The sequence below is a fragment of the Polyodon spathula genome, chromosome 22 (genome assembly GCF_017654505.1).
Source record: "Polyodon spathula isolate WHYD16114869_AA chromosome 22, ASM1765450v1, whole genome shotgun sequence".
NCBI classification, from domain to species: domain Eukaryota; kingdom Metazoa; phylum Chordata; class Actinopteri; order Acipenseriformes; family Polyodontidae; genus Polyodon; species Polyodon spathula.
Genome location: NC_054555.1, coordinates 1567157 through 1592118, shown reverse-complemented (window position 1 = coordinate 1592118; position 24962 = coordinate 1567157). Strand labels below are relative to the sequence as shown.

General features: G+C 43.6%; 1 protein-coding gene across 6 annotated transcripts in view; it reads right to left on the bottom strand.

The window, feature by feature from the left end:
- The window catches only part of LOC121297597 (drebrin-like), a 40330-nt gene extending 17258 nt beyond the window's left edge, over positions 1–23072 (bottom strand). For 3 of the 6 annotated variants that reach the window (XM_041224023.1, XM_041224021.1, XM_041224020.1), the window contains exon 1: positions 22862–23062. In XM_041224023.1, coding sequence (XP_041079957.1) covers positions 22862–22944 — 83 coding nt within the window. In that variant the 5' untranslated portion in view covers positions 22945–23062. Of the gene's footprint in view, positions 1–22861 lie in introns of all 6 variants that reach the window. The other 3 variants (XM_041224024.1, XM_041224019.1, XM_041224022.1) reach the window with 3 other exon arrangements.
- Positions 23073–24962: the final 1890 nt, after the last annotated feature.

The following is a 24962-nucleotide window of genomic DNA, read 5'->3' as shown; positions in this document are numbered from 1 at the left end:
TGTGATATCTATTTTATTCATTTAGTCTACTAAAGAACCTCATATTTCATGTACAGTTTATCGTTTTGTTTTTCATGTATATTATTGTAGACAAGTACAAATGCAATGCTGTGACAATCCTTCCCCTTCAAGGTTTTATTTTTTTTATAGCTTACACAGCACAGCACCGTGGAGCACATGAATAACATTAATGTGCTATTATTATTATTATTATTATTAATAATAAATCAAAAGGAAATCATCAGTGCCTTTCCATGGCAAGGTCAAATCTGAAAAGCCTGCACAGCAGTTCTAAATGTTCTGGGGAGTAACTAAATGCTTTTTTGGGAGCAGAATACTATCACTCATATACTGTAATGCGGGACTGGACATGAGACATAATCTGGACATAATCAGTTAAAAGTGAAGCTTTAACATTAAAATCCCTGACAGAAACCCAGTCTGTCAAGGAAAACAAGCACATTTATGAATAAACAGAGGCCAGTGTGGGCTTGAGAACGAAGCATGCTGTGAGAAGTGGCAACATGTGACAGCTGGCCCCAACTAATAACAAACCCAGCCAGCCTGCCAGCCTGCCTGCCTGCCTGCCTGCCTGCGCAAGGGTTGTAGCCGTGGCTCCCAGGGTGTCACATCCACTTCGATCCAGGGGGACCCCTCCCCTCCCACTCATTTCTGTTTAACCAGCCTATTAAAAAAAAAAAAAAAAAAAAAAAAAAAAAAAAAAGGGCCGTTCATTCTATATCGCCACGACAACCAGCAGCATCCTCCTGGTCACCATGGAAACCGAAATCCCCGCCAGGGAGCTCCTACAGCACTGCTAGCAGGGGGAGGATGGGGCCTCCCATAAAGTAGACCAGCACTACATGAGAAACACCAAAGCAGGCTTTACTGTACTCCTTAGAATTCCAGCTGGGTCTGCCTGCAACACGACCTCATCTACACACACACACACAGTGTGCTGAAGCAGTGTGCCAGACACCTCTTGGTCCCATAGGATCTGAAGAAATTCTATTAGATTCCTACAGGATTTAATAGGGGGTCATATGGCTTCCTATAGGACTGCGGTACAAATGTACATAGAATTTTTTTCTTTTAAAAATAACTCATTTTAAAACAAATTTTTTCTCCTTAAAAATAAATAATAATAAATAAGGAGTCAAGTCCTTTGATTTAATGTCTCTCGTGATACAGACTGCTAGCAGTTAGACAGACAGACAGATTCATACTGTTGTTCTGACCTCAATCCACTTGACAAAGATGCTGCCGGGGTCAGTCTGCAGTGGCTTAAAGGGAAACAAAGGAGATTCTGTTGCACTAATATTGTGCAGCTGCTAAACAGCTCGAGGCTCGGCATGTGTCCTTCTTACTGCTGCACACCAGAGCACAAATCGACTGCTGTACTGAGAACACCGATCACGTGACACACCTTCTACAGTGCTGAGAACACCGATCACGTGACACACCTTCTACAGTGCTGAGAACACCGATCACGTGACACACCTTCTACAGTGTTGCAATTCACTCCGGGCCAACACGGGGGGGGGGGTGCAGTGAATCGTGCAGGACTCGTGTCTCTCCACTGCCATGGCAAATCACCCTCCCACTGTTAAAGAAGGCGTGAAGTTTTAATGAACTGTCAGAACATTTCCCTCATTCCGAAAGACACCTGAATTCCATTTTGTAGTGCCAAAAGAGCTTTTTTTTTTCTTTAACAAGAGCACAGAATGATAGGAGTTTGATGTGAGATTTTGCACTGGGGATACTTAACTCCACTTGTAAGGGCAGCACAGCTGTTGGACTGCTGGGAGTCTGCAGGTCAGCACTTGGTACACACCCTGCGATGGCACTACTTCTATACAGGCAAGACGTAGAGCTCTTTGAAAAATGCCATTGTTCCGATTTAACACACATATTCAAGACTTTTGACAGAGAGACAGCAGATGTAAAAGGTACTGTCTAAATGTAACACTGTTCACTTTTCGTAAAGTAAGATCATACCAGGTATATTAATCTCTTAATCTGTTGCTTTTTCCTTTCGTAAAATCATTTCCAATGGTAAAGATGTAAAGGCACGTGCCTATTGACACCCGTACGAAATGAATGTTAGTCGTAATAAAAAAAAATAAAATCACCACCCAGTCACACACAGCACTGACATACAGCAGCAGAGCTGGGAGTGAAGGAAGCCAGTGGCAATGGGTCATGGTTCAATACAGTCCTTCTCCCTCAATGTCACAGCAGGATGACATCACCACACAGAACATTCTCCATGCTCTCTGAACTATGAGCTCACCTCTGCCCCGGCTGCTGTCTGCTAAATCCAGTTTCATTCCATTTAGAAAACAGCAGCAGCCGAGCCGATTTCTGCAAAAAAAATGACACTTTTTTCAGCTAGCTAGCTAGCTAGCAGCTGCGGCTGAGTGCTAGACGTGCTCCTCTGTGAAGCACTTTGAAAAAAGAGAGCAATGCGTTTGGTATGGCGATCAAACTAGCGTGAAAACAACAGAACAGTGTATAATTAACTGTAGTCAGAGATAGAATGTTGGCTTTAAAAAAGTATTGAAATCAGCAGGTATTAAATGCATCCATTCATTAGCGCGCCGATTTCAAATCAAGAAGACCTGTCCTTCCCGGATGAGAAGACAACTCACTTCCAAATCAGCTTTTAAAACACTCCGTGTGGAACTTAATTGCCATTCTCCGATACAGAGTTGCAAAGGCGAGGGAAGGACAGCTCTTCTTGTTTTGAATCAACATATTAATCATTCATTTGATACCTGCTGATAAATATTTCTTGAAATGGAAAGGATTTGAGTATCAGCACACACCAACCAGACAGCAACCTAGGGGTGAAGTCATAGCTACAGTTTCTAACTCTGTCAAAAACATGTTAACAGATAGAAAGAAGCACCCAGGATGGAACAGAACAGCTTTCCTCAGCCTGGGTTCAGAAGAGGGAGCAGTGCTGTGTTTCAGGGTATAATGCCTTTTGTCATTGTGTGTGTGTTAGAGGAAACTCAAGATTTATTTCAGTCTCTTTCGAAATGAATTCACTTCTCAGATTCACAATGCACTTCCTGCCCCTGGAAACTGCAACATCTGTTTCACAAGATGGGAGGAAACCATCGGTCACAACAATTCCAGATAGATTACAAAGAACCCCCAGTCAAGTTCTGCGTGGGGCGGTCGTACAGGCATGCACACTGTTGAGAGGTCATCACTATACTGAAAACATTTAAATGGGTCCTTGCAATCTGTCATGAAGTTCTGCGTGGGGCGGTCGTACAGGCATGCACACTGTTGAGAGGTCATCACTATACTGAAAACATTTAAATGGGTCCTTGCAATCTGTCATGAAGTTCTGCGTGGGGCGGTCGTACAGGCATGCACACTGTTGAGAGGTCATCACTATACTGAAAACATTTAAATGGGTCCTTGCAATCTGTCATGAAGTTCTGCGTGGGGCGGTCGTACAGGCATGCACACTGTTGAGAGGTCATCACTATACTGAAAACATTTAAATGGGTCCTTGCAATCTGTCATGAAGTTCTGCGTGGGGCGGTCGTACAGGCATGCACACTGTTGAGAGGTCATCACTATACTGAAAACATTTAAATGGGTCCCTGCAATCTGTCATGAAGTTCTGCGTGGGGCGGTCGTACAGGCATGCACACTGTTGAGAGGTCATCACTATACTGAAAACATTTAAATGGGTCCCTGCAATCTGTCATGAAGTTCTGCGTGGGGCGGTCGTACAGGCATGCACACTGTTGAGAGGTCATCACTATACTGAAAACATTTAGATGTTTTCAGTATAGTCCATTTATTATTATTATTTAGTATGTCCATTTATTTTGAACAGACTAGGATGAGACCAGGGGAATAAACGCTATGAAGATACATCAGGGATCCCTGCATTGTGCAAAAAAAAAATTGTTCAACAGCTGTTTTTTTTTTTTTTTTTTTTTTTTTTTTTTAAAATCGCAATTTTTAACTTTTATGAAGTGGAAAGCATTTTCTGAAATGCGGTTTTCTTTTTGATTTTGTTAACAAGTTAGCAACAACGAGACATGTTACAAAAAATGTTATATTTTATTTATTCAGTATTAATCATGATCATCATGATAATTTACAGCTGATAATCAATGACAGAAAACTGCATTATTGTCCAACACTACTGTAAGAGTATCAGTAGCAGCGTCAATTACTGTACATAAACGTGGATTTTTATTTAAAAGAAAAACATGATTCCTGTTCTACATAACATTTATAAACGACATGTGAATGCTTTATTCCATTTATATGGATAACATGTACGATAACAGGATTTTCAATCAAATATAAAACTAGTAGCTATGGTGACATCACCAGTAATTTATGCAAATGAGTACTATCGAAGGTTCCGAACCTTCGAAATTCTAAATGTGCCCTTTGTTACAGGTTGTATTGCCAAGCTAAAGCTTATGGCGTCTTCATATAAAAACAAACTGACTCAAAATGACTCACCCAAAGCCCAGCGGTCAGAGATATAGCAGTCACAGTACTTGATCAATAACAAGCCCCAGGGTTAGGATCTGAGTTCAGGACCCCAGGATTTCAACAGCCAGACAACTACGAACCATCCCAGCCGAGTCCTTATTTAGTGATTCAGAAGGGAACTGAGTCATTGCTTTAGAAGCATGATTAGTTAAACCAGGCTGCTGCCATCCAGAACCTTTCAAGTTCAGCAATTGAGCAGAGTTTGATATATCTGAGCTCTGATCCCTGGTATTAAAATGCACTTAATTTCCAAGCCAGTACATTCATTCCATGTTAAAGAGATCACACTGCATGCAATGACCATGGCTTTTCCCCATTGCACAATTTGAAATCTGCAATATGGCACAGTGTGATATGATAGCATAATCTGAGGCATTTATTCCTTAAACTCCTAAACCCCCAAAACGTTTACACATTTTTTTACATAGCGGCTAGTGAACTAGACCTGCACTGGTGATCTATCAAAAAGCACAGCAAAATAGTGAAGCAGCTGCTTTTACTTCTGTATGAAAAGGTTTCTTATTTGACAGCTTCAGTACAGTGTTGACTGTCACGCCCGTTGAGAGACGGAACAACAAAGCAACAAAAAGGAAATACGGCGTCCAAAAAATTCAGGGGGCGAATTGTGCCAGAAAAAAAAAAAAAAAGAAGCTTGAAGGAGCCAGTGTTTGAATTAAAAAGGAAGGATGGGGCCCTAACAAGGGATCCGCTGGAATTAGAAGACAAAAGAACAGAGGAACATGAAACAAAACCTGGCAAACTGCTGAATGAGCAGAGAGGTAAATTATTCTCTACGCCACTCCGCTCTGCTCCCATCCCCCAAGCCTCCAGAGTATCAACACCAACATTAGACTCTTCCAGCTCCACTCCCCCAATGGACACAGCTTCTGTACACAGTCCAGCCCAATGAGTTAGGGGTCCAGCTCATTCCTCCCAGAGAGCCTCCCACTGGTTCAGATCCTGGGTCTGTTTAATGCTGCCCCCTCTGAGCAACGTTTAGGGGGTTGGCTGTCTTGGGAGTGCAGTGCCCATTCAGGAAAGAAAAGATTTATTATGTGCATCTACTGCTATACTCTGATGCCTCGTTCTGTCCAATCTAGAAATCAGGACACTATGGGATGAACCTATGTCCTGGGCATGGTTCACTCCACCACACACTGCACAGTTTTTCCTATCCGTCTGCAGTACCTCTGTCAAAGGGTGACACCTTTGATGGTAAAGCCCCCGGATCATGCCCTGCTCCCAGATATCAAGCTGAACCAGTCAGAGACATCTGCTTGAAATGAGACTGCACTCTAGATCTGTCAATCAATTCTGCATCACTACAAATCTTTGTCACTACAAAATGAAATTCAATTGTCTTCAGTGTAAACTTTAAAGCTAAGGGTTATTGAAAGTCCAGATTTTATCCAGTGCTTTGTTTCCATTATAAAAAAGCCAGAGAATTGTAGCATGGCATTGCCGATCAGTGTACATTAATCTGAACTGCAGTGCTAGTGTAGGTGAACTGTACAGGAACAGGCTACTACAGTATATGGCTAGTTAAGAGCACCTGCACTTTTATTAATGTCACATGAAACACTGTCAAAATTGAATGCATTTTACTTTATTTATTAAAATTTGGAAACGCCAACTATTTTCCCCCCAATTTGGAATGCCCAATTATTCAACCCGGCTCACCACGGCAACCCTTACAGTAACTCGGGATGGGTGAAGACGAGCACTTGCGTCCTCCGAAACGTGTGCAGTCAAGCCCGTCGTGAAGCCAGCACAGAGCTACAGCACCAGAGGACCACACCGTTCTGAGTTGCACACAGGCGGGCCCGCACAGGGCTTTTTTTTTTTTTTTTTTTTTGCAGGGATTCAGCCAATGCAATAACACATTCTGCAAAAGGCCACAGTGTTCCCTCTTGTCCCGCAGTGGTACAGAAGGACGGAATTTCACCAGCCAACATTCTGTTTTTGCCAATTACCGGTATGTCAGTGTGTTCTGAGTAAGACTGTTCAAAAGTATTTGGAAAATCAAATCAGACCATTGCTGGAAAGATTAGATAAAATCACACTCTAATCTCAAGGGCAGGAGAGGACAATTGTGAAGTCAATGTGATAGGACTCATGTGGCTTTAAAGAAATATACTCAGATTCTAGAGTCATTCCAGCGCTGGTTTGGCAAGGTCTCTCTGTTCATGTGATCTTCAAGGCAGTAATGTGAAGTGCGGTTTTAGCTGAAATATTCACTCAAGTGTGTGTGTGTATATATATATATCTATCTATATAGACACACACACACACACACACACACACACACACACACACACACACACACATACACACACACATTTAAGAAGCAGTCATCAGCAGCTATTAAACAAACCCTCCAATAAAGGGACAGACCTACTCAAAACTCCAAAATGAATATTAAAAGGAGCTGGAGCCCTCTTCAGGTGAAGCAGCTTGTGTTGGAAAGCGTTGACAATTCAAGTGCTGAAGTGCAGTTCTTCATGCTCTGTAAGCAGCAATGTTCTCTCTTTTTATGAGATCTTCCAAAGTGGCGTGCGTTCGCGCCAGCGTGGATGAAGTATGGATTGCAGCGCCCCGTAAAATTGCCAATTATTGACCAGAGCGGGAGGCGGGAGCCTTACTCCAGTGGCTCACAGCTGCTCTGGTGAGGCAATGCGTTTATCATGCAATGCTCTGGGAGGACGTGGTGATGGTGCAGAGGAAATAATCCTGGAATCTAGCTGTGCAGCACTGCATTGAGACCTCATGAGCTCTCAGGACTCCAGGTGCTTGAGTGAGGGAGACCTCACATGAACACTGGGTTCAGTACAGTGCATGAAGTTGAAGTTGAAGTTGGTTGCTTTGTGGATGACACCTCGATTCCCCCTGAACCCTAACCCCAAGCAGCGTCCAAGCACTTCGTCCATTGACATAAAATGGTTTTCACAGTTTTAGTGGGACAGGTCTGTTGAACACAAATTCCAATGCATTTCTTTAATGCATTGTGATGAGGGTTACAAAAATAATTTCCCCAAGGTATTGGTCATGGGGACATGTGAGCGGGACCTATCACAGCACATTCCCCTGCTTTACCCTGTTCCTTCAACCTCAAGAAAACGCTGCAGGGAAAGAATGCATTTGCATCAGCAGACCACTAGCAGGCGCTCAAGAAAACAACACACTGGAGAGGGAAATGAATACCAAAAGACTGGAGATCACCAAGAACTCCTACCGACTGTCAGCAACCTCTGAGCAATAAAAGCTTGCAGGTTCACATTAACGACTGAACTGACTTTTAGGGTGGAAAGCAGCAATAGACTTCTGTGGTTTCCATGACAAGCCCATGGGTTTCACTTCTTACTACTCTCCAAATCCTTGGGACTTTTCAACAGTGAAAAAGGGGAACTTGTCCACGCTTTAAAAGCTGCCATATCCTGAAAGCTAGCAGGCATTTCTCAACTCTCCTGAAACCCACCATGGCCCTGTGACGAGGTGGTTATCTCGGAGTCTGGGTTAACTCAATGTCATGGCTAGATAAGTCATGGCTGTGTTTATTGTTCTGTATAACTTTCAGTCCTTTTCCACCTCTCACCTCAGCAGTTTGGAACGCTAGTGTATTTCATATATACACATATTTAGCTGATCCTGTGGAATGTGAAGAATTCCCGTAAGATTTGTGCCTGGGGTCCGACGGCTGTCCATTCTGGCTTGTGTCTCTCAGTATCAACACCTGTCAGAGGCAAGCACAGCGAGCCTGGACCAGGAATGTCTTTTTATTTGGGGTTTAAATCTTGACATTTTCTATTGATCAATTAATCCTCCGATCTGTGGTGGACTGATCGATTGATTCCACATGTTTGCTAAAGGTTACATTGTATTGAAAGACCATTACAAATAATACAAAGCATTAACGGAATGCTATTTGCTGCAAACATTTCATTATGCCATCCAATGCTTAATACACATATTTCCTAAACTATTTGCTTGCATGTAACTGGCAGACAGGCCTTTAGAAGTACCCTCTGCCATTTTTCAAGGTTTCTTTTTCACCGTTTTTTTGACACCACACTCTGGAAGATTAATCCATCGATCAAAGCCCACAGGTGTGATTAATCAATGAATCACTAATGGATTAAAACCCCTACCTTTTATATTTAGGTGCCTGGTTTCTGCAGAATTGGGGAGGCGGCGATTCCCTGATCTTGTTTTGTTGACTCCAGCACATGGCTGGAGCTGCAGGGTTTGTTTTCTGATGCAATTAGCACATGGAGTATGCTTCTCCTGACAGCTCCCGATCGGAGCGCAGGGCTGTACCACCTGCTCCTTCCTGCTTCAATTAAGAGCCACAGCAGGACCCCTCCCAGGCACTGGAGGAGCCGAGGAGAGCAGCAGGAACAGGGCCACCACTGGAGCCCCTTTATAAGCAAAGCCCCATGCTGGAGCAGGCACTTCACGGCAAGAGAGGCATGCATTAGCTCAGAGTGCTCGCTATTGATTGCCTTGTCAATACGGTTAGTCTTTCAATCACATTTATTTTAGCCACGTTGCAGCTTAGCTGTGTGTAAAGGCAGTGGATTTCTTTACAACAGAGGTCAAGTCATTTAATTCACCTTTGCACTGGGAAAATCAAATTTAAAAAAACACTGGATTTATTAATCTTTAAAAACTTTGAAAAGCCAGTTCTCTGTCCAAACATTTAAATCTGATGGTATCAGACTGACTTTCCAGAGCAGAATTGTATTGTGAAACTCACAGCAACACCTTTCCAAGATCAGCCCGACACATGTTATGTCTCTGCAGCGTTCATGCACTAGACTGTACTGCATACAGCACTTGCATCGAACGAGACTCGAGTTCAATACTGTGTTTAAATATATAGAAAAACACCACTCCAAGCACCACACTAGTTCATGGATGGGCTCCCCTGTACAGCGTGAAAGTAAAACTGTACAGCGTGACATACATAGCAAGGAAACAGACTGCACGGTGTCTAATGGCTAAGGTGGAGTCTAGAACATCCTTTCCTAGAAACACAAAGCACTCAAAATATGTTGCTTCCAGCATCGCCCCCACAGTGGACTAACAAGGCTATGCCCATTGCATTGTGGGTGCTCAGGATCAGGCCCACCGGCTGTGAGAATTATTAACGGAGGCACAGCAGCGAGACTCCCCCCGTCCCGCAGCACAGATGCTTTGTTTATTGTTCCCATGAGAGGCAACATGAGAAATCCGCGAGAGACCCCTGGATGCGGCAGGCGGAATTAGTCACAGTGTAAACCCCCTACGCTTGGAACAAATTATTAACCAACTGGACATCAGGGGTATGCAACTGCAGTCCTGAAGGTCTGCTTTACCTGAGAGTTAATGGCTATATAAAAATGATTAAGCACCTGACCAGGGGGTGTAACTGGCTGAACTTCATCATTAAGAGACTTGATTTGAGCAAAGACCGGGACTGGATTGGCCAGGAATAAACGATTGTCTGGAATGTCAACACCTCCCCACTGGTCACTTTGCTGTAAAAAAAAAAAAAAAAAAAAAAAAAAAAAAAAAAACACCCACACCCAAACCCAGACAGGCGCTGCATTGTTGGAGGTTGAGGTCATTCTGCCCAGAGACTCCAGTCAAGCTCACTCTACTGGGTCTCAATTCAGATGCCCATAAGCATTGCCCCACATGGTACTGAGCAGCACTGTGTGCAGGCAAAGAACGTTGTTAGCACTACAGCTTCACAAAATCCTGCCTATGCAGCAACGGTCTGGTCGTGCATTGATGCTTCACAAAGTGTGATAAGATGCAGCCGTCAGCTGCTCTTCCTCCCCCAGCTCGCAGGTTAAAAGAGCTAAATGATATTTGCCAGACTCAAGGGCTAAAGTGGGAGGAATTCTGTAAAAAAAATAAAAAAAAATAAACTAAAAAAACAGCAGCATCTACTTGTTTACCACTTTTGACAACCAATCAAGTAGCTATTTTTAGGACCTTAAAATATCTGCTGAAGAAACCGCCAACGCTGTAAAAGAAACACAAGCAAATTGGCTTGCCAGTTACGAGAGCCATTGTAACATGCAGAGGGCTTCATTTTAATTGGGTTTGCAACAACGGAGCTCCAAGCTCGTGCACACACAAGTGCAGCCCGGATAATTCCATTTGGCAGAGGAGGTCCTGGAATGGGAAAGGGAGTGTAAAAATACTTCATAAATCAAAACAAGCCCTCTTTAGAAAGCGGTCCTGTAAGAGCACGGTTCACCCACTCGTGCCATTGCCTGCCACCATGTCTCTCTGTATTGTCATCCCGTCTCATCTCGGAGGCGCAGCGCAGCTTGTTCTGGTCGCTCTGTAGAGCCTCCTGTGTTTGGGGCTTGGTTAGCTCTATCTGTAACATGACAGCACTGGCAATTGAAGGAGATGGCGTTACAAACCAAGACCCCCTCCACTCTTTGAAGACAAACACGCCATTTGTGAGAACATCATTGTGATTAACAAGCCCTTGCTAAATAATAAAAACGATTTCAAACGAAATGGGGTCGTTCCATTCCAAGAAGAGTTCAGAAAATCAGGAAGCTGGACAAGTCTTGAATAAAGCACTCAATTTGTGTATTCATCCTACATGTGTGGCCACTCAAAGAGTCACGGAATAGCCGGTCAAGATTTGGGTCAACTTGGTATGGAATAACTCAATATTCTATATCTGTAACAAATACTGTTCTCGTCAGCCTATATAAAACAAGAAACAACACAGATCTGGATCTTCATGGGGTCTACTCCAGATGAATATCTTTAAATGAGAAAATACCCACTGCAATTTTCACAGATCTCCTGGTCACAAATTTCTGAAGAACAAGCAGCCGCAGTGCTAATCTCACACAGCCATCTCTCCTCTAGCTCTACAGAACACAATTCTCCCAGCGCTACACACACACGTTTTATCTCGCTCTGCCTTCATGAATATGTAGAAGTCCTCACAGAGCCTCTCTCCCACTCAGTCTGACTCCAATTATGTGAAACAATGTGTCTGGGTTACGCGTCTCTTCAGCCCTCATCTCATTCTGCCTATTGTCACACCAAACGCTTCTCTATCAGGAAATACACAACAATCCTCCACCGGATTCAGATGTTCTAGTCTAGACACGGTTAGGCTGCAGTGTGGAAGGCAGTGTGTTTGAGTAGCTCAGTGGTTAGTGCTATGCTGCAGTGTGGAAGGCAGTGGGTTTGAGTAGCTCAGTGGTGAGAGTGCTGGGCTGCAGTGTGGAAGGCAGTGTGTTTGAGTAGCTCAGTGGTGAGAGTGCTGGGCTGCAGTGTGGAAGGCAGTGTGTTTGAGTAGCTCAGTGGTTAGAGTGCTGGGCTGCAGTGTGGAAGGCAGTGTGTTTGAGTAGCTCAGTGGTGAGTGTGCTGGGCTGCAGTGTGGAAGGCAGTGGGTTTGAGTAGCTCAGTGGTGAGAGTGCTGGGCTGCAGTGTGGAAGGCAGTGGGTTTGAGGAGCTCAGTGGTGAGAGTGCTGGGCTGCAGTGTGGAAGGCAGTGGGTTTGAGTAGCTCAGTGGTGAGAGTGCTGGGCTGCAGTGTGGAAGGCAGTGTGTTTGAGTAGCTCAGTGGTGAGAGTGCTGGGCTGCAGTGTGGAAGGCAGTGTGTTTGAGTAGCTCAGTGGTGAGAGTGCTGGGCTGCAGTGTGGAAGGCAGCGTGTTTGAGTAGCTCAGTGGTGAGAGTGCTGGGCTGCAGTGTGGAAGGCAGTGTGTTTGAGTAGCTCAGTGGTTAGTGAGAGTGCTGGGCTGCAGTGTGGAAGGCAGTGTGTTTGAGTAGCTCAGTGGTGAGAGTGCTGGGCTGCAGTGTGGAAGGCAGTGTGTTTGAGTAGCTCAGTGGTGAGAGTGCTGGGCTGCAGTGTGGAAGGCAGCGTGTTTGAGTAGCTCAGTGGTGAGAGTGCTGGGCTGCAGTGTGGAAGGCAGCGTGTTTGAGTAGCTCAGTGGTGAGAGTGCTGGGCTGCAGTGTGGAAGGCAGTGTGTTTGAGGAGCTCAGTGGTTAGAGTGCTGGGCTGCAGTGTGGAAGGCAGTGGGTTTGAGTAGCTCAGTGGTGAGAGTGCTGGGCTGCAGTGTGGAAGGCAGTGGGTTTGAGTAGCTCAGTGGTGAGAGTGCTGGGCTGCAGTGTGGAAGGCAGTGGGTTTGAGTAGCTCAGTGGTGAGAGTGCTGAAGGAATGGAGGAAGTTGAAGCTCCCCCTCTCGGTGGTGATCACGTCAGTTTGTGTGTCCGAAAGAGAACCCGTCAGGACAAGTTAGAACAGCACAGACTGGCCTCTAGATTAAATTCCTGGTGAAAATATGATTTAAATCCTATTCTGTTTGATAACACTTAACACACTCTAATCCAGTCATCGGTTTAAAAAGTGCTTTGTTTTTTTAACTCTGCACTGGGTGGTTTGGGAGCTCAAATATTAATGTATTTTCAGGTGAGACGTCTGGAGTGAGCCCCTCTGTGTGACTGTCTAGTGCTCATACCGACCCGAATCAAACTGAACAGAATCACACCATGCTGTTCTATTGTAGGCGTTTATTTTTAAATGAATGGCCAGCACATTGCAGTCCAGGAGACAACCTGACAAACAGGATCTCTGACGTAACATCCTCCCCAGCATGACCACTCTGCTGTGATGTGCATTCCTCTCTCTGTCTCTCTCACACACACAGAGTCAACGCGAGCTTCTGAGGCACACATCGATCCCACTGCACACAAACCTCTACTGCCAGGCTTCGTTCCATCAATAATGGAATAAGAATAATAATGGAAAGAAATGTAGTTCTGAGAGATCCATGCAGGTTTAAAAATGAAAACAACCCTTTAAGGTCCTCAATAACGTGCTCACTGTGATTTGTTTTAGTTAACGAAGAAAGAACGTTGTCATTTTAATCAAGTCACTTGTGCAGCATGCTCATTTTGTTATTACCACCGAGTGAGGGCTCCAGTACTTTTGACCTTATCACAGTAAAAGGTCAAGCTTTGATATAATTGGGTGGAAATTACCATATCAAAAAAAAAAAAAATCGAAAAATCAAATACTTTTGAAAAATGATGCCTCAGAAGGATATATCATTTACCAATAGTGAAAGATGCTGAACCGGGTTCCAGCTGGTCACGACAACTGAACTCTGTGCTCAAGCCCAGGGCCTTCCGAGGCAGGAAAACAGTCTTGCATCCTTAAATGGATCTTTTCAGACTGGAGCTCCTGGGATTTCTGCTCTCATGAATAAGTGAGGAATTCCTGCTGTTAGATAAGAGCTCTCACGAACAGGCCTGATCCTGCAGGAGATCTTTCTGCACAAGCAGCAAGGCAGGCTTCTCCAAGCGATATGTGTCCTCTGCAGCACAAGGTCCTAGCCCTGTTACTGCAAGCCAACTCCCAAAATCATGACAGTTTCTAGAACCTTACAGTGTATCAAAATCACTGTGGATTAAAGGAATTGTATGCACTTTTTTTAAAGCCACTAGTCTACAAGGATAGCAGTGCCAGAATTAAATTGTAATGCATGGCTACCTGGAAGCAAGTATTTTAAGCTCTTTTAAAAGAAACCACATGGTAATGTATCACAGGGTTTTTCAGTACTCTGATACAATGAGATTGCGCAAGTGCTGTGTTGAAATGTCTGGCTGCCCTGGTCTGTATGAGATCACTTCCCCCTCCCATCCCTTCGATCCCTGAACTCTGAGCTTCCAAACAGACCAACCCCATATTATCCCATTTATGCAACTCACACCAGGGCTCAGTCCTGCAAACATATCAGAGAGATTATTACTCCAACACTACAGAGGCACCAGGAACTTCAAGGAGCCCCATAGCACCAGATCCACCACACGCTGGGGTATCATTTAAAGGATCAACCATGTTTTCAACACAGCGCTTCCATTTCATTTGCTGTGGTCTGCCTTAGTACAACCAGCAATGGAAAAGCCCTTCATCAAGTTTTGCATGCCTGGATATCTTTACAAGATCATGTTGATGTGACTTGGTTGCAAATCACAAGGGACCAAGCAAACCTGGGGCGAAAACACATTAATCCAGCCACAATCAAACCCAGGTACAGGGTCTCTGCTCTCAAGAGGCCAGCTGAATCCAAACTATCTGGGTTATTATTATTATTATTATTAATTTATTTAAGAGATACTGACCCCTCGAAGTGACCATCTCACAGTCCCACTGAATCATGGGGAAAGTGTTTAGTGTGGAAGAACTGGCTTAATTACTGTGCAAGAACAAATCCTGCTCGATAGCGAACTCTTGGGAGTTTGAAAGGAAAGCCACAGTGGTTTGTGCTTTTGTATTGAAACTAAAATGTCTCAGCAACCCAACCCACTTGGGTTAGCTCTGGAGAGCCACAGTTTAACTGCTGTAACGTTACTCTGTCTTCCAGTGAACCAATGGAAAAAGCACACAGTGGTGGTATAGAAAAGGGGACAGGATCACTTACTGTAGGGTTAATCATTCAGGTGCTGTGCCTTCAAAGTACTGGAGCAGCGGTTAGTTCATTATCTTCAAACAAGGAGGTCTGCCACGTAAAATCAACACTTTATTTAACCTTCTGTGATTTGACTTCGAGCCACCTTGTATGTGGACACCGCAGAGATAACATGCAAAATATCACAGCTGGAGCACAAACAGTTCTAAAGACATGGCCATGACAATGTCACTGATAAAGGTCTTTTCATACAAAGTTATTAACCACATGGTTGAGGAAGGCACCAAAGACTGTAGTTATCAGCCAGTCTAAAGAAAGAAGACATAGCATAATTAATGTATTCATGGCACTTGCTATAAACACGTTTTATAAACAGCGCTTACAGTCTTTTGTAAACTGAAAGTGGAAATATTTTTTAATATTGCACACTCTGACGCCTTGCCCAGGCATACAAAACAAAAAGACTACAACTAATGTATTGATGATGCACCTGATAAGGACGGTGGAGGAAGGGTTGTGCTCAGCTATTTAATACAAGAGAAGGACTTGGTACTGATTAAGAAGCCCAGGGAATTCCCGAAGACCAGACTGAACGATATAGGCAAAGGGAACTTTTAACAGGGGGGTCAACAGTACCAGTCAGCTGTTGTGAAGATTCTGTCCAAACAAGGGGTTTTCAACAGGGAATTTTTAACAGAAATTGGCAATTAAAAAATAAACCCTTGTGACACTTCTCTAGAAATCCGACGTGAGAAGCAGGAGTGTGGTGTGAATAACAGGCTTTTATAAAACGGTTAAAAAAATAGCTGTTTTCCAATTCATGCACGTTTGATTAAATGCATTAGCCGAGAAGCCGGCAGATTTTGGACGTGCGTCTTTGTTTTTTTCCATGCAGAGGTTAGTTTACATGCCAAGGGAAGGGTTTGTTTGATGAGGAGTGTTAGCGTCTCGGACTCAGAGCCAGACAGATGCACACAAATTCGGCCCACAAGGCACTCCATTGGCAGGAGCAATCCACGCTGACGCAGCACTCTGAAAAACATTTCCTTAAAAGAACAGAGGCCTGCAGTTTAGTCTGAGGTGTGGTGCAATATTTCTATTCTTTATGGAATTGGTTCAGGGTGAGAATCTATTGGGCTAGAGAAGCTGGAAGCTTCTAGCATCACTGATGAAACATGGAGAAATAAAATTACAAGAGAAAGGGCTGCAAACGATCACGTGACAGCCAGCGTGTGGGTGGGTGACATATGAGGAAGGAGGGCCAGCACTTAAATTAAACAAATGCTTTAAAATCCATTAGCTTTATTTCCACCATCAATGTTTTTCTTGGGTCTGATCCGATACAAGCGAAGGAATACATTGAAGCACAAACTCTGACAAGATGATCCCAGCCTGTCCGGTTTTACACAGCAGACTCGGCACTCAGCGTTCACTCAGAGTATTAGAAGCCACGTTTCATTTTTCTTTAGAAGTTAACTGCTACAAAATATTTGAGTAAGGAAATCACAGGATCACAAGTGGAGTTTGAAGAACAAGCAAATATTGTAGAACCACAGTGGCTATTTAGGTCAGGTTTTTTTAGTTAACTGCTTGCTTAACAAACCACCTCAGTACAAAGGCCGTCCATGAATTAAGGCCGTATTTACACAGTCCAAATTTAAGGTGCATTTCTACAGACTTCAGCGTAAGAGATCTCCAATATTAATGCCATACTTTGTTGGTTCTTGACTGGCTTTAAATCTAGAGTTTTCATTGTGTTCTTCATTCAGGGATGGCAGGAAGCCATTTTAAACCAAAGCTATATTTGGAAAAAAATCTCTTAAAAGCTTTTTTTCCCCCAAAAGGACTGTAGTATGATATTAGTGTTTGTCGGTTTCAAAGTTGCAGTGTGTTATTACGCAATATTATTAATAATGAACTGCAGATTTTGACAAAAACATAATTCCCTCATGTTACTTCTCCGATCCTCAATTTAATTCACAGGACTGTCTCATTTTACAGTGTAACTACCGTCAGGCTACTGACAATGACAATCTAATTACAGTACTCAACTGCATTATACCTTCCCTGTCAGTTAACTGACAGTTGCACAGTATAAAGAAGGGTTTTTTCTTCTTTTTTCCTAATGCCAAAGACAGTATTTCCTGGTAAAATAACTTGAGAGAGAAACAATCGATTGAGGTAACAGATAGTGGTCCACCCAATAATAATAATAATAATAATAATAATAATACTGCTCTCATTCACTCTCTTTGCAGTTAACCCTTATCAAATGCTTTATAGTTGTAAGTTCAGAGCCTAGGAGGATATTAAAGAATCGCCCTCAATGTGGATCTTCAGGGACAGGTTTGCAAGACCGTCTGCATCAGCATGTATGTATCATTAAGTAGTAGGAAGTAGGAAGTAGTGTGGTTGCAAAAGAATATAGCGTTATCTGACCACACGTGGTAACATAACTGTTTAAATAACATAACTGTCATTTCTTTTCATATTCAAAAGTCTGTTTCAAAGCTTTTTTTCCAAAATGTCCGCTCTATTCAAAAGTCTGTTTCAAAGCTTTTTTTCCAAATGGCCACTCTAGTGCACAGATATGGTCAGGATTGTTGCCCACGCTGTCAAACAGGTAACACAACAACAACGATCCATGGTGTGGTACAGAACTGAAAAGCCAGAGCACGCGTTCTGTTATTTATTTATTTTTTAAATCGCTTCTGATTTAGGGGACGGATCTCAAACCACAGGGCACTACAGCAGAAACTCTGAAAAGCGCTTTGAAGATTTAAAAGTTATAAAAGTGCAGAAAGTTGTTAACAAGGAAAAAAAAAAATTCCAAGTACATTATTGAAACAGCTGTAGCAGCACGTGGGGATGTATAAGGCTGTTTCAGAACAAGCTACATACACTTTAACAGCACAGTGAATCAGTTACACTTTACTCACTGGAGGGCAGATGAGGGAGGCAATACCTGAAGCAGTGCTGGCTGCCACCTGGAAATATTCACACTGCCTGAAATGAACAGGACTGCAAAAACGACCATGTTCATATTCATTCATATAGCCAACGAGGTCTGAAATAAATGACTAGCGCCCATTCTCCTCTCTCCCGTAGGTAATCTGATGGGTACCTGGGTTCATTTACTCCTGGGAGGTTATGTTATTTTATTATGGTGCTAATTCTACTTTTGTTTCCTTCCTCGTCTCAGCACTAACTTGAATGGGTTTGCAAAGTCGAGGTGCTTTTAGCCTCCTCGTGCATTTCTGAGCGCTGGCACACAGTTCATGTTGAAATGCCTCAGCTGGTCAGACAGCCTCAATCCCTTCAGCTCTCTGTGTGTGCTGATCGGGAGACCTGGCCAGGACTGAGGGACTTTCCTCATGCTGTTTACAACTCCACTGAATAAAAGATCTCTTATTACAGGTGAGGCTGCGTTGAAGTGCAGCTGCAGCCAAGGAGATAGCCTTCATGAAGACAGCGAGAGACTGCAGACTCTGCCATCCACCTACATGCACACTCAACACAAAACAGGGGCTGCGTGGTACTATACCATTTAAATCTGAAGGCAAAAGAAACTAGAGGTAATACAAAACTACTGTACGCATGCACAGCCAATTGTAATTGTGGAATCGTGGTATTCTAGTATTACATGCAGTACAGCATACTGTATTATGCTATACTGTACCTTCAGAAACCAGCGATTTCATTTGAGGAAACTGGGATCTCTCAATACTGAGTGAGTGCTCCAGTACCAGCGGTCTGGTGGGTGGTGGCGCTGGATGAAGACTCACTCAGCGGAGGATGACAGGACATGCCCTTTGGGCGGACAAAGAAAGGTGGATTTCCAGAGCCTTCCTTCCTGTGCTCAATCCGACCCTGCGAGAGAAAGACAGTCAGCTGGGGCTCCATTCTCTCCCACAGGTTCCTGAATAGTCGGCACTAAAATGCTGCAGCACATCCTACAGAAACGGTCACAAAACCCAGTAGAAGTTTAGCAGTGTTTCCTAGTGGTCTGAAAGCTACTGCATCAAACAGAGAAGCCATATGTTTAGTGGTTAGAGCCGAGGGACTGGGCAGCAGTGTGGCCCAGGGGTCGGAGCCAAAAGGCCGCTAGACAGTGTGGCCCAGTGATTGGATCCAAGAGACTTGCTTTGTTTCGTGACTTGATTCTAATCACGTCAAGCAGCAGCTGGTTGGTTACTCTGGTCCCCGGTAACCAAATACACTTCTATGTAAACCCCCCACCAAAGGCTGAATCACACCATCAGCGGTGCTTTACATTTCCTTCACGGTGCAGGGCAGGTGCCTTCAATTACCTTCGTTCTTAATCTGGCATGGCATGGCGAAGGCAGCCCTTTTGCATTCATCAGAAACTCTGACATTTTAATCTCAGAGAGTGTTAAATTCCATCACGAGACCGGGAAGAAAAACGTTCCACTTCTTGGAAAGAACCCTATCGTGTGTTCCAGCTCGGCATGAAATGTGAACCTGCTGTACGATCCACGTGCTGTTTTTAACCATGCGTATGCTGTGCTGTACATTAGGATATGATGGCTAAACCTGCCTCCTCTGGAAACAACAGAGACAGTGCTATTGAACAAGAATATACTGTCAAACTAACAAGGGAGAAGTCAAGCAAGAAGACTCAATGTAGCAGCGATTATGGCCAGATAATGATGTTACGCTTTCCCTTGGCAAATGCGACAGTGCTCAGTGAACAGAGGCGGTCAGTGATCTGGAGAATAAGCATTTTAAAAGGCTGGATTTACTAAAGTGGGTTTTAGTATGATGTCACTGCCCAATGTTTTCCAAATGTTTCTGTCACATGTGCTTCATGATGTACTCCTCCCCCATGATGTGCATTTGAAGCTCTGAATATTAGAAAAACAGTTCAATAGTTCACAAGACAATGGGGGGTACTGTTTTAAAGGCAATCCTGGAAAGACTGTGGTCAGCAACAGCAGCACAAAACGCCAATCGCTCCTCTTTTGTGTTAATTGAACTGAACAGCCTGCCAGTAGGCTCTGGAATTCACATTGAGGTCAGGCAGGGCTGGGCACTGGGCTCTGCTGGGCTGGGCAGACAGACTCGAGGCGAGGGAAGGTGCAGCTGGAAAGGGCTCCCCACTGAGCAGACAAGCTCAGGCTGCTGTCAGTCAGCTCCCACCCTGAAATAAGACTGCAAACCTGGGCTCACAAACTGCATCACAACCCCAACCCAACCCACAGGAACTTGAAAAAGTAAAAGAAAAGCCTGTCTGGTTGTTGTTTTTTTTTTTTTTTTTTTTTTTTTTTTGATTTAAACATTTTAGTTAGAAACAGATACCAGTCTTTTTTGGCATGCTTCTTTTAGCTTGTTACATCCTTTAGTTAGTGAGAACACCTATTTTATAGCTTGACTTTGAAAAAGAATAAAACAACTGGGCCACAAAGAATGCAGAGTCACACATGGAGAAATGGACAACAGAATTCTAGGAGCAGGATTAGAGGGGGGCCTTTGTTTCGAATGGGGCTTTCAAACTGCTAACATTATGAAGGAGGTCATTCTTGCAGCCATCATCTCACTCCTTCATCTGACATTCGCTCGGAGGTGAGTGGGTTCAGCTGTTTAAAAAGCATGCTTCCACTGGCATTGCAAATAAGGGTTTAGATTTCAACTACACTGGCAAAAGCCAGCTAAAATGTCTAGCTTGAATATTTCTGTTCATGTTCCTTCTGGGGAAAACAAAGATGCATGTGTGCATGGTGTTGCACTGGGCTGTATCTGAGTTGACCCTGTAGATGCACATGTGCATGGTGTTGCACTGGGCTGTATTTGAGTTGACCCTGTTGATGCACGTGTGCATGGTGTTGCACTGGGCTGTATCCGAGTTGACCCTGTAGATGCACGTGTGCATGGTGTTGCACTGGGCTGTATCTGAGTTGACCCTGTAGATGCACGTGTGCATGGTGTTGCACTGGGCTGTATTTGAGTTGACCCTGTTGATGCACGTGTGCATGGTGTTGCACTGGGCTGTATTTGAGTTGACCCTGTAGATGCACATGTGCATGGTGTTGCACTGGGCTGTATCTGAGTTGACCCTGTAGATGCACGTGTGCATGGTGTTGCACTGGGCTGTATTTGAGTTGACCCTGTAGATGCACATGTGCATGGTGTTGCACTGGGCTGTATTTGAGTTGACCCTGTTGATGCATGGTGTGCGCTGGGCTGTATCCAAGTTGCAGTGGACCCGAGGCATAAGACAGTATCCACTAGCTTACAACACATTCCTCCTCAAGCCATGCATGTGCCTTTGGGCAATTCAACGTGTAATCTCCTTCTTCAATCTGCTGCTCTAGCATTGTTTTCCTTTTCAAACTGTGCATATCACCCAGTGAAAGCACACCAATTAAAAAGACAAGTTTACAATGGTATACACCCTGGTGCAAGCATAGCACAATACCAAAGCATGATAGAGAATGCAAAACACACTAAAGCACAGAGTGCAAAAGCCTGCAGAACTGCTGGCTACCACCCATTACCGCCTCCCTGTTCTTATACACGAGTGACGTTTCTGATCTCAGCATCTTTGCATGGGATTTTAATTGCCATCACCCTATTCCAACACCCCACCCGCCCGCCCCATCTGGGAATAAAGATTCTGGACAAGGTGTTAACCCTTACCATCACCCCCCCAAGGGATGATCCCACATGTTCTATGGGAAGGCACATATGCTCTCAGTTACATACAAGAGACTGGTCAGCAGGACCCCAGAACACAGGAGCAAGTGCACCCAGGCTAACTATCTAAAGGGAGAACGATTCCACAAAACCTAGAACAGACCCCTTTGAAACTTGCTCTGCAGCACTGTGTAGGTCAGTGCAGACGCTACAGAAAGCAGGTGCGCACTGACACATCAAGCACTTCATACCTATTCCACTTACCTAGCGCGGATAAACGCTAGTATCGTGCATACATGTATAAGGTATGATGTATAGGATCAAGCGAAGTCACAACTGGTGTACCACAATGCAAACAAACGCAGTTGAAGAAAGCTCGGCAGATACCAGGGTAGAGCGGATTGCTTCACCTTGCCTATCTTCCCAGTGTTGCTCTAGTCCATGGAAGCGTGCAGCTGGCCCTTCTGATGATAAATATCAACAACAAAGTAAATGCTTTTCATTCACAATCAGGATCACTCATACTGTAGCGGGCTTTGATGTCTGTTTAAACTGGCTAAAATATATACATACATATCAAACTACCGAACATAATACCGTGTTTTTGGATAGCAGTCCAAATCTGACAGCTCACATATAGCAAGGACACCCCTCCTGCACAGCACTTTACAAAATCTAATTAAAACACCCTACCCCTGATACAGTATCGCTCAGTTAATGTCCCATGCAAGATTTTACAAGAAGAAATACACTTTTTTTTTTTAATTATTGCATTTGCAATAAAAAAAAAAAAAAAAAAAAGGGTTAGTTTAAAAAATAAATTATATTTAAAGGCTTTGGATACACGTTTCTGGGGTGTTCTGAAATAACCGATTTGTAGAGAAATGTGACAGGCTCTAATTCTTTGATGTATTCATTTATTTTGGGGGATTAAATCGACATGCTAATAGACCACGTAGTGAGAGATGAGATTACATTTCCATAAACCGCAGCTGGCGTTGGAACATGCAAAGCACCCGATTCTGCACGCTTGTTAAAGCAGACACTTTACAGCTCGTAAACGCGTTCCTAGCAAGATGCTGCAACAGCGGCATACACAACAATGACGACGCATGATGCATCCTTACATCGATAACCCGTGTCCGTACTGTTCGGCGATAAAGAAGAACCACGCTCATTATCACCTCTAAGCACACAAGTGATTTGTGTTCATTATTCTGTTGTTTTTCTTACCAGTTGGTGGAGGACGTCTCGTCGATAACATCTTGATAGGCGGTTAAAAGGTTCAGTCGATTCTTGCTGACGTTCACAGCCATATTGCCTTCTTTGCAATCATCCAGACCGCTGTAACACTGTAATGGAATAACGATAGAGCGAGACTGCAGATACAGACAGAGTGGAGGAGAGAGAGAAATTGAGATTGGAACAAAGAGACACGGTCCTTCTGTGCACTACCACAAGCGAGCCACCCGGTCCTAGCGCCGCCACTTATACAGGGCTGCTGGGTCCTAGCGTCCTTGAACGCGCTTATGCACGGCAAGCCATCTCAAGCGAGTGGTGATAACCTGTCCTGCGATTTAACCCTGTAATGCCAAAGCTTTTTTTAAATGAGAAAAACTGATGTATTTATGTAACGAGATTCCGTGTCTTGTACAAAACACTCCTAACACATTATGTCCTGCATATGAAAAATGCAGGCTTTCGAAGTTGGCTTTAGACGATAATAATAGCAGGGGATTGGCTATGCACTGTCTCATGTGACACAGGAATGGGCTTGACAGGGCAACCTCACCACAGAGGATGAAAATATATTGGATCTTTGATAGTTCTTGTTTTTTGGGGTTTTTTTTATATTGTATTTTTTTAATCTTCAAATTAAAGTCAAAAAGTATAAAGTAAAGTATAAAAGACAAGAGAACACAGGTAGCAGTGCTAATGTTTCTGGTGTTAATAAGAGGTAGGTTTGGGGTAACTCCTTTGATAACATTCCTCCATTACCTCACATGCCTTCAAACAGACTCTTAGAATATTTCATATGTTCCTGCCATAGATTTCTCCTCATTTGTCAATTTTTTTTATAACCAAGTTTATTTTTAGCAGACCAATATAGTTTGTATTATGACTGGGCTGTTTATGAATGATAGCAAGATAGTGTAATTGTCCTTTAGTTATTTTATAATGACATACCTCTAATTCTAGATGTCTTTGCAATACTCCAAATTGATTTATAGATTTCAATAAAAAAATAGCATCTTTCTTTTCAAAAGAGGTTTCTCCCCCCTCCCCCTCACAGTGGTTGAAATGTAATTAATTCTGAACGCCCATCCAATCAATGGCCTCCCTGAGAGATTGGCTGAAAGGGATCAATTGGTGCCTGTTGTGATGGTGATTATTGTCAAACCGACATCTGTCCACCAGGAAGTGGGCTAAAAACAAGACCCAGAACTCTCATCTCCATCTGCTCTTGCATTGAGCTGGAAACCCACTCTCATCCTGTTCCCATGTCACATTAGAGCTGCCACCAATCCTGTCTGTGTCAAAGCAAGAGTTCAAATCTGAACAAGCAATCTCTCATTGGTTGACTATGACCTAAGGACAAAGTCTGGTATTTGGCAGTCAATGCGTGTGTGAAACAAATGATACAGATTTCACATTCCCTTTCTGAGAAACATTGACTTTTTTTTTTTTTTAAATAACATAGGAAAGGATTCCAGCCTTAACATTCAGAAATGAAATCATAAAAACATAGCTGAATGTAATTTTAAAGAGAGCTGATCTTTTAAAAGTTCAGTTGTGTCATATACACAAGGAATGCATTACAGCGTGAGAGAGATTTCTGTGAAACACATACCCATTCAATGTCGCTTCATATATTAACTGTGTCCAGCACACTAGTGTCCCATCACCCTACTGAACAAAGGGCTCCAGGCTGTACTGTACTGGGAGGGGCTGACAGGAGGCCCGTGGTTTATCAATGAAGAAAGCTGCAGCAGTTTTTCCATAGGGAGGGGCATGACTGGAACCGAAGGGTCCTAGTGCCCCTAACCCAATCACTGAACAAACGGCAGATGGCTAATGCACAGGGAGGGATGCCCTGTGGCCAGTCACTAAACAAAGGCCAGGAAGCTGGTATAAATCAGTCAGTCAAACAATGTTACAAGCCTCCAATAGTTACTTTTCTGCTGCAGTGAAGACTTGTGTTGGAACAACATGGCATGTGCTCTGCCATAGGGTTTCAAGCAGGGAGAGGTGTCAATAGGTCTTGTGTCAGCTGAAGCAAAGATACCACAGTATAGTCCAGAAACACTTTAGTCTTCATAGTTTTTACTGTGTT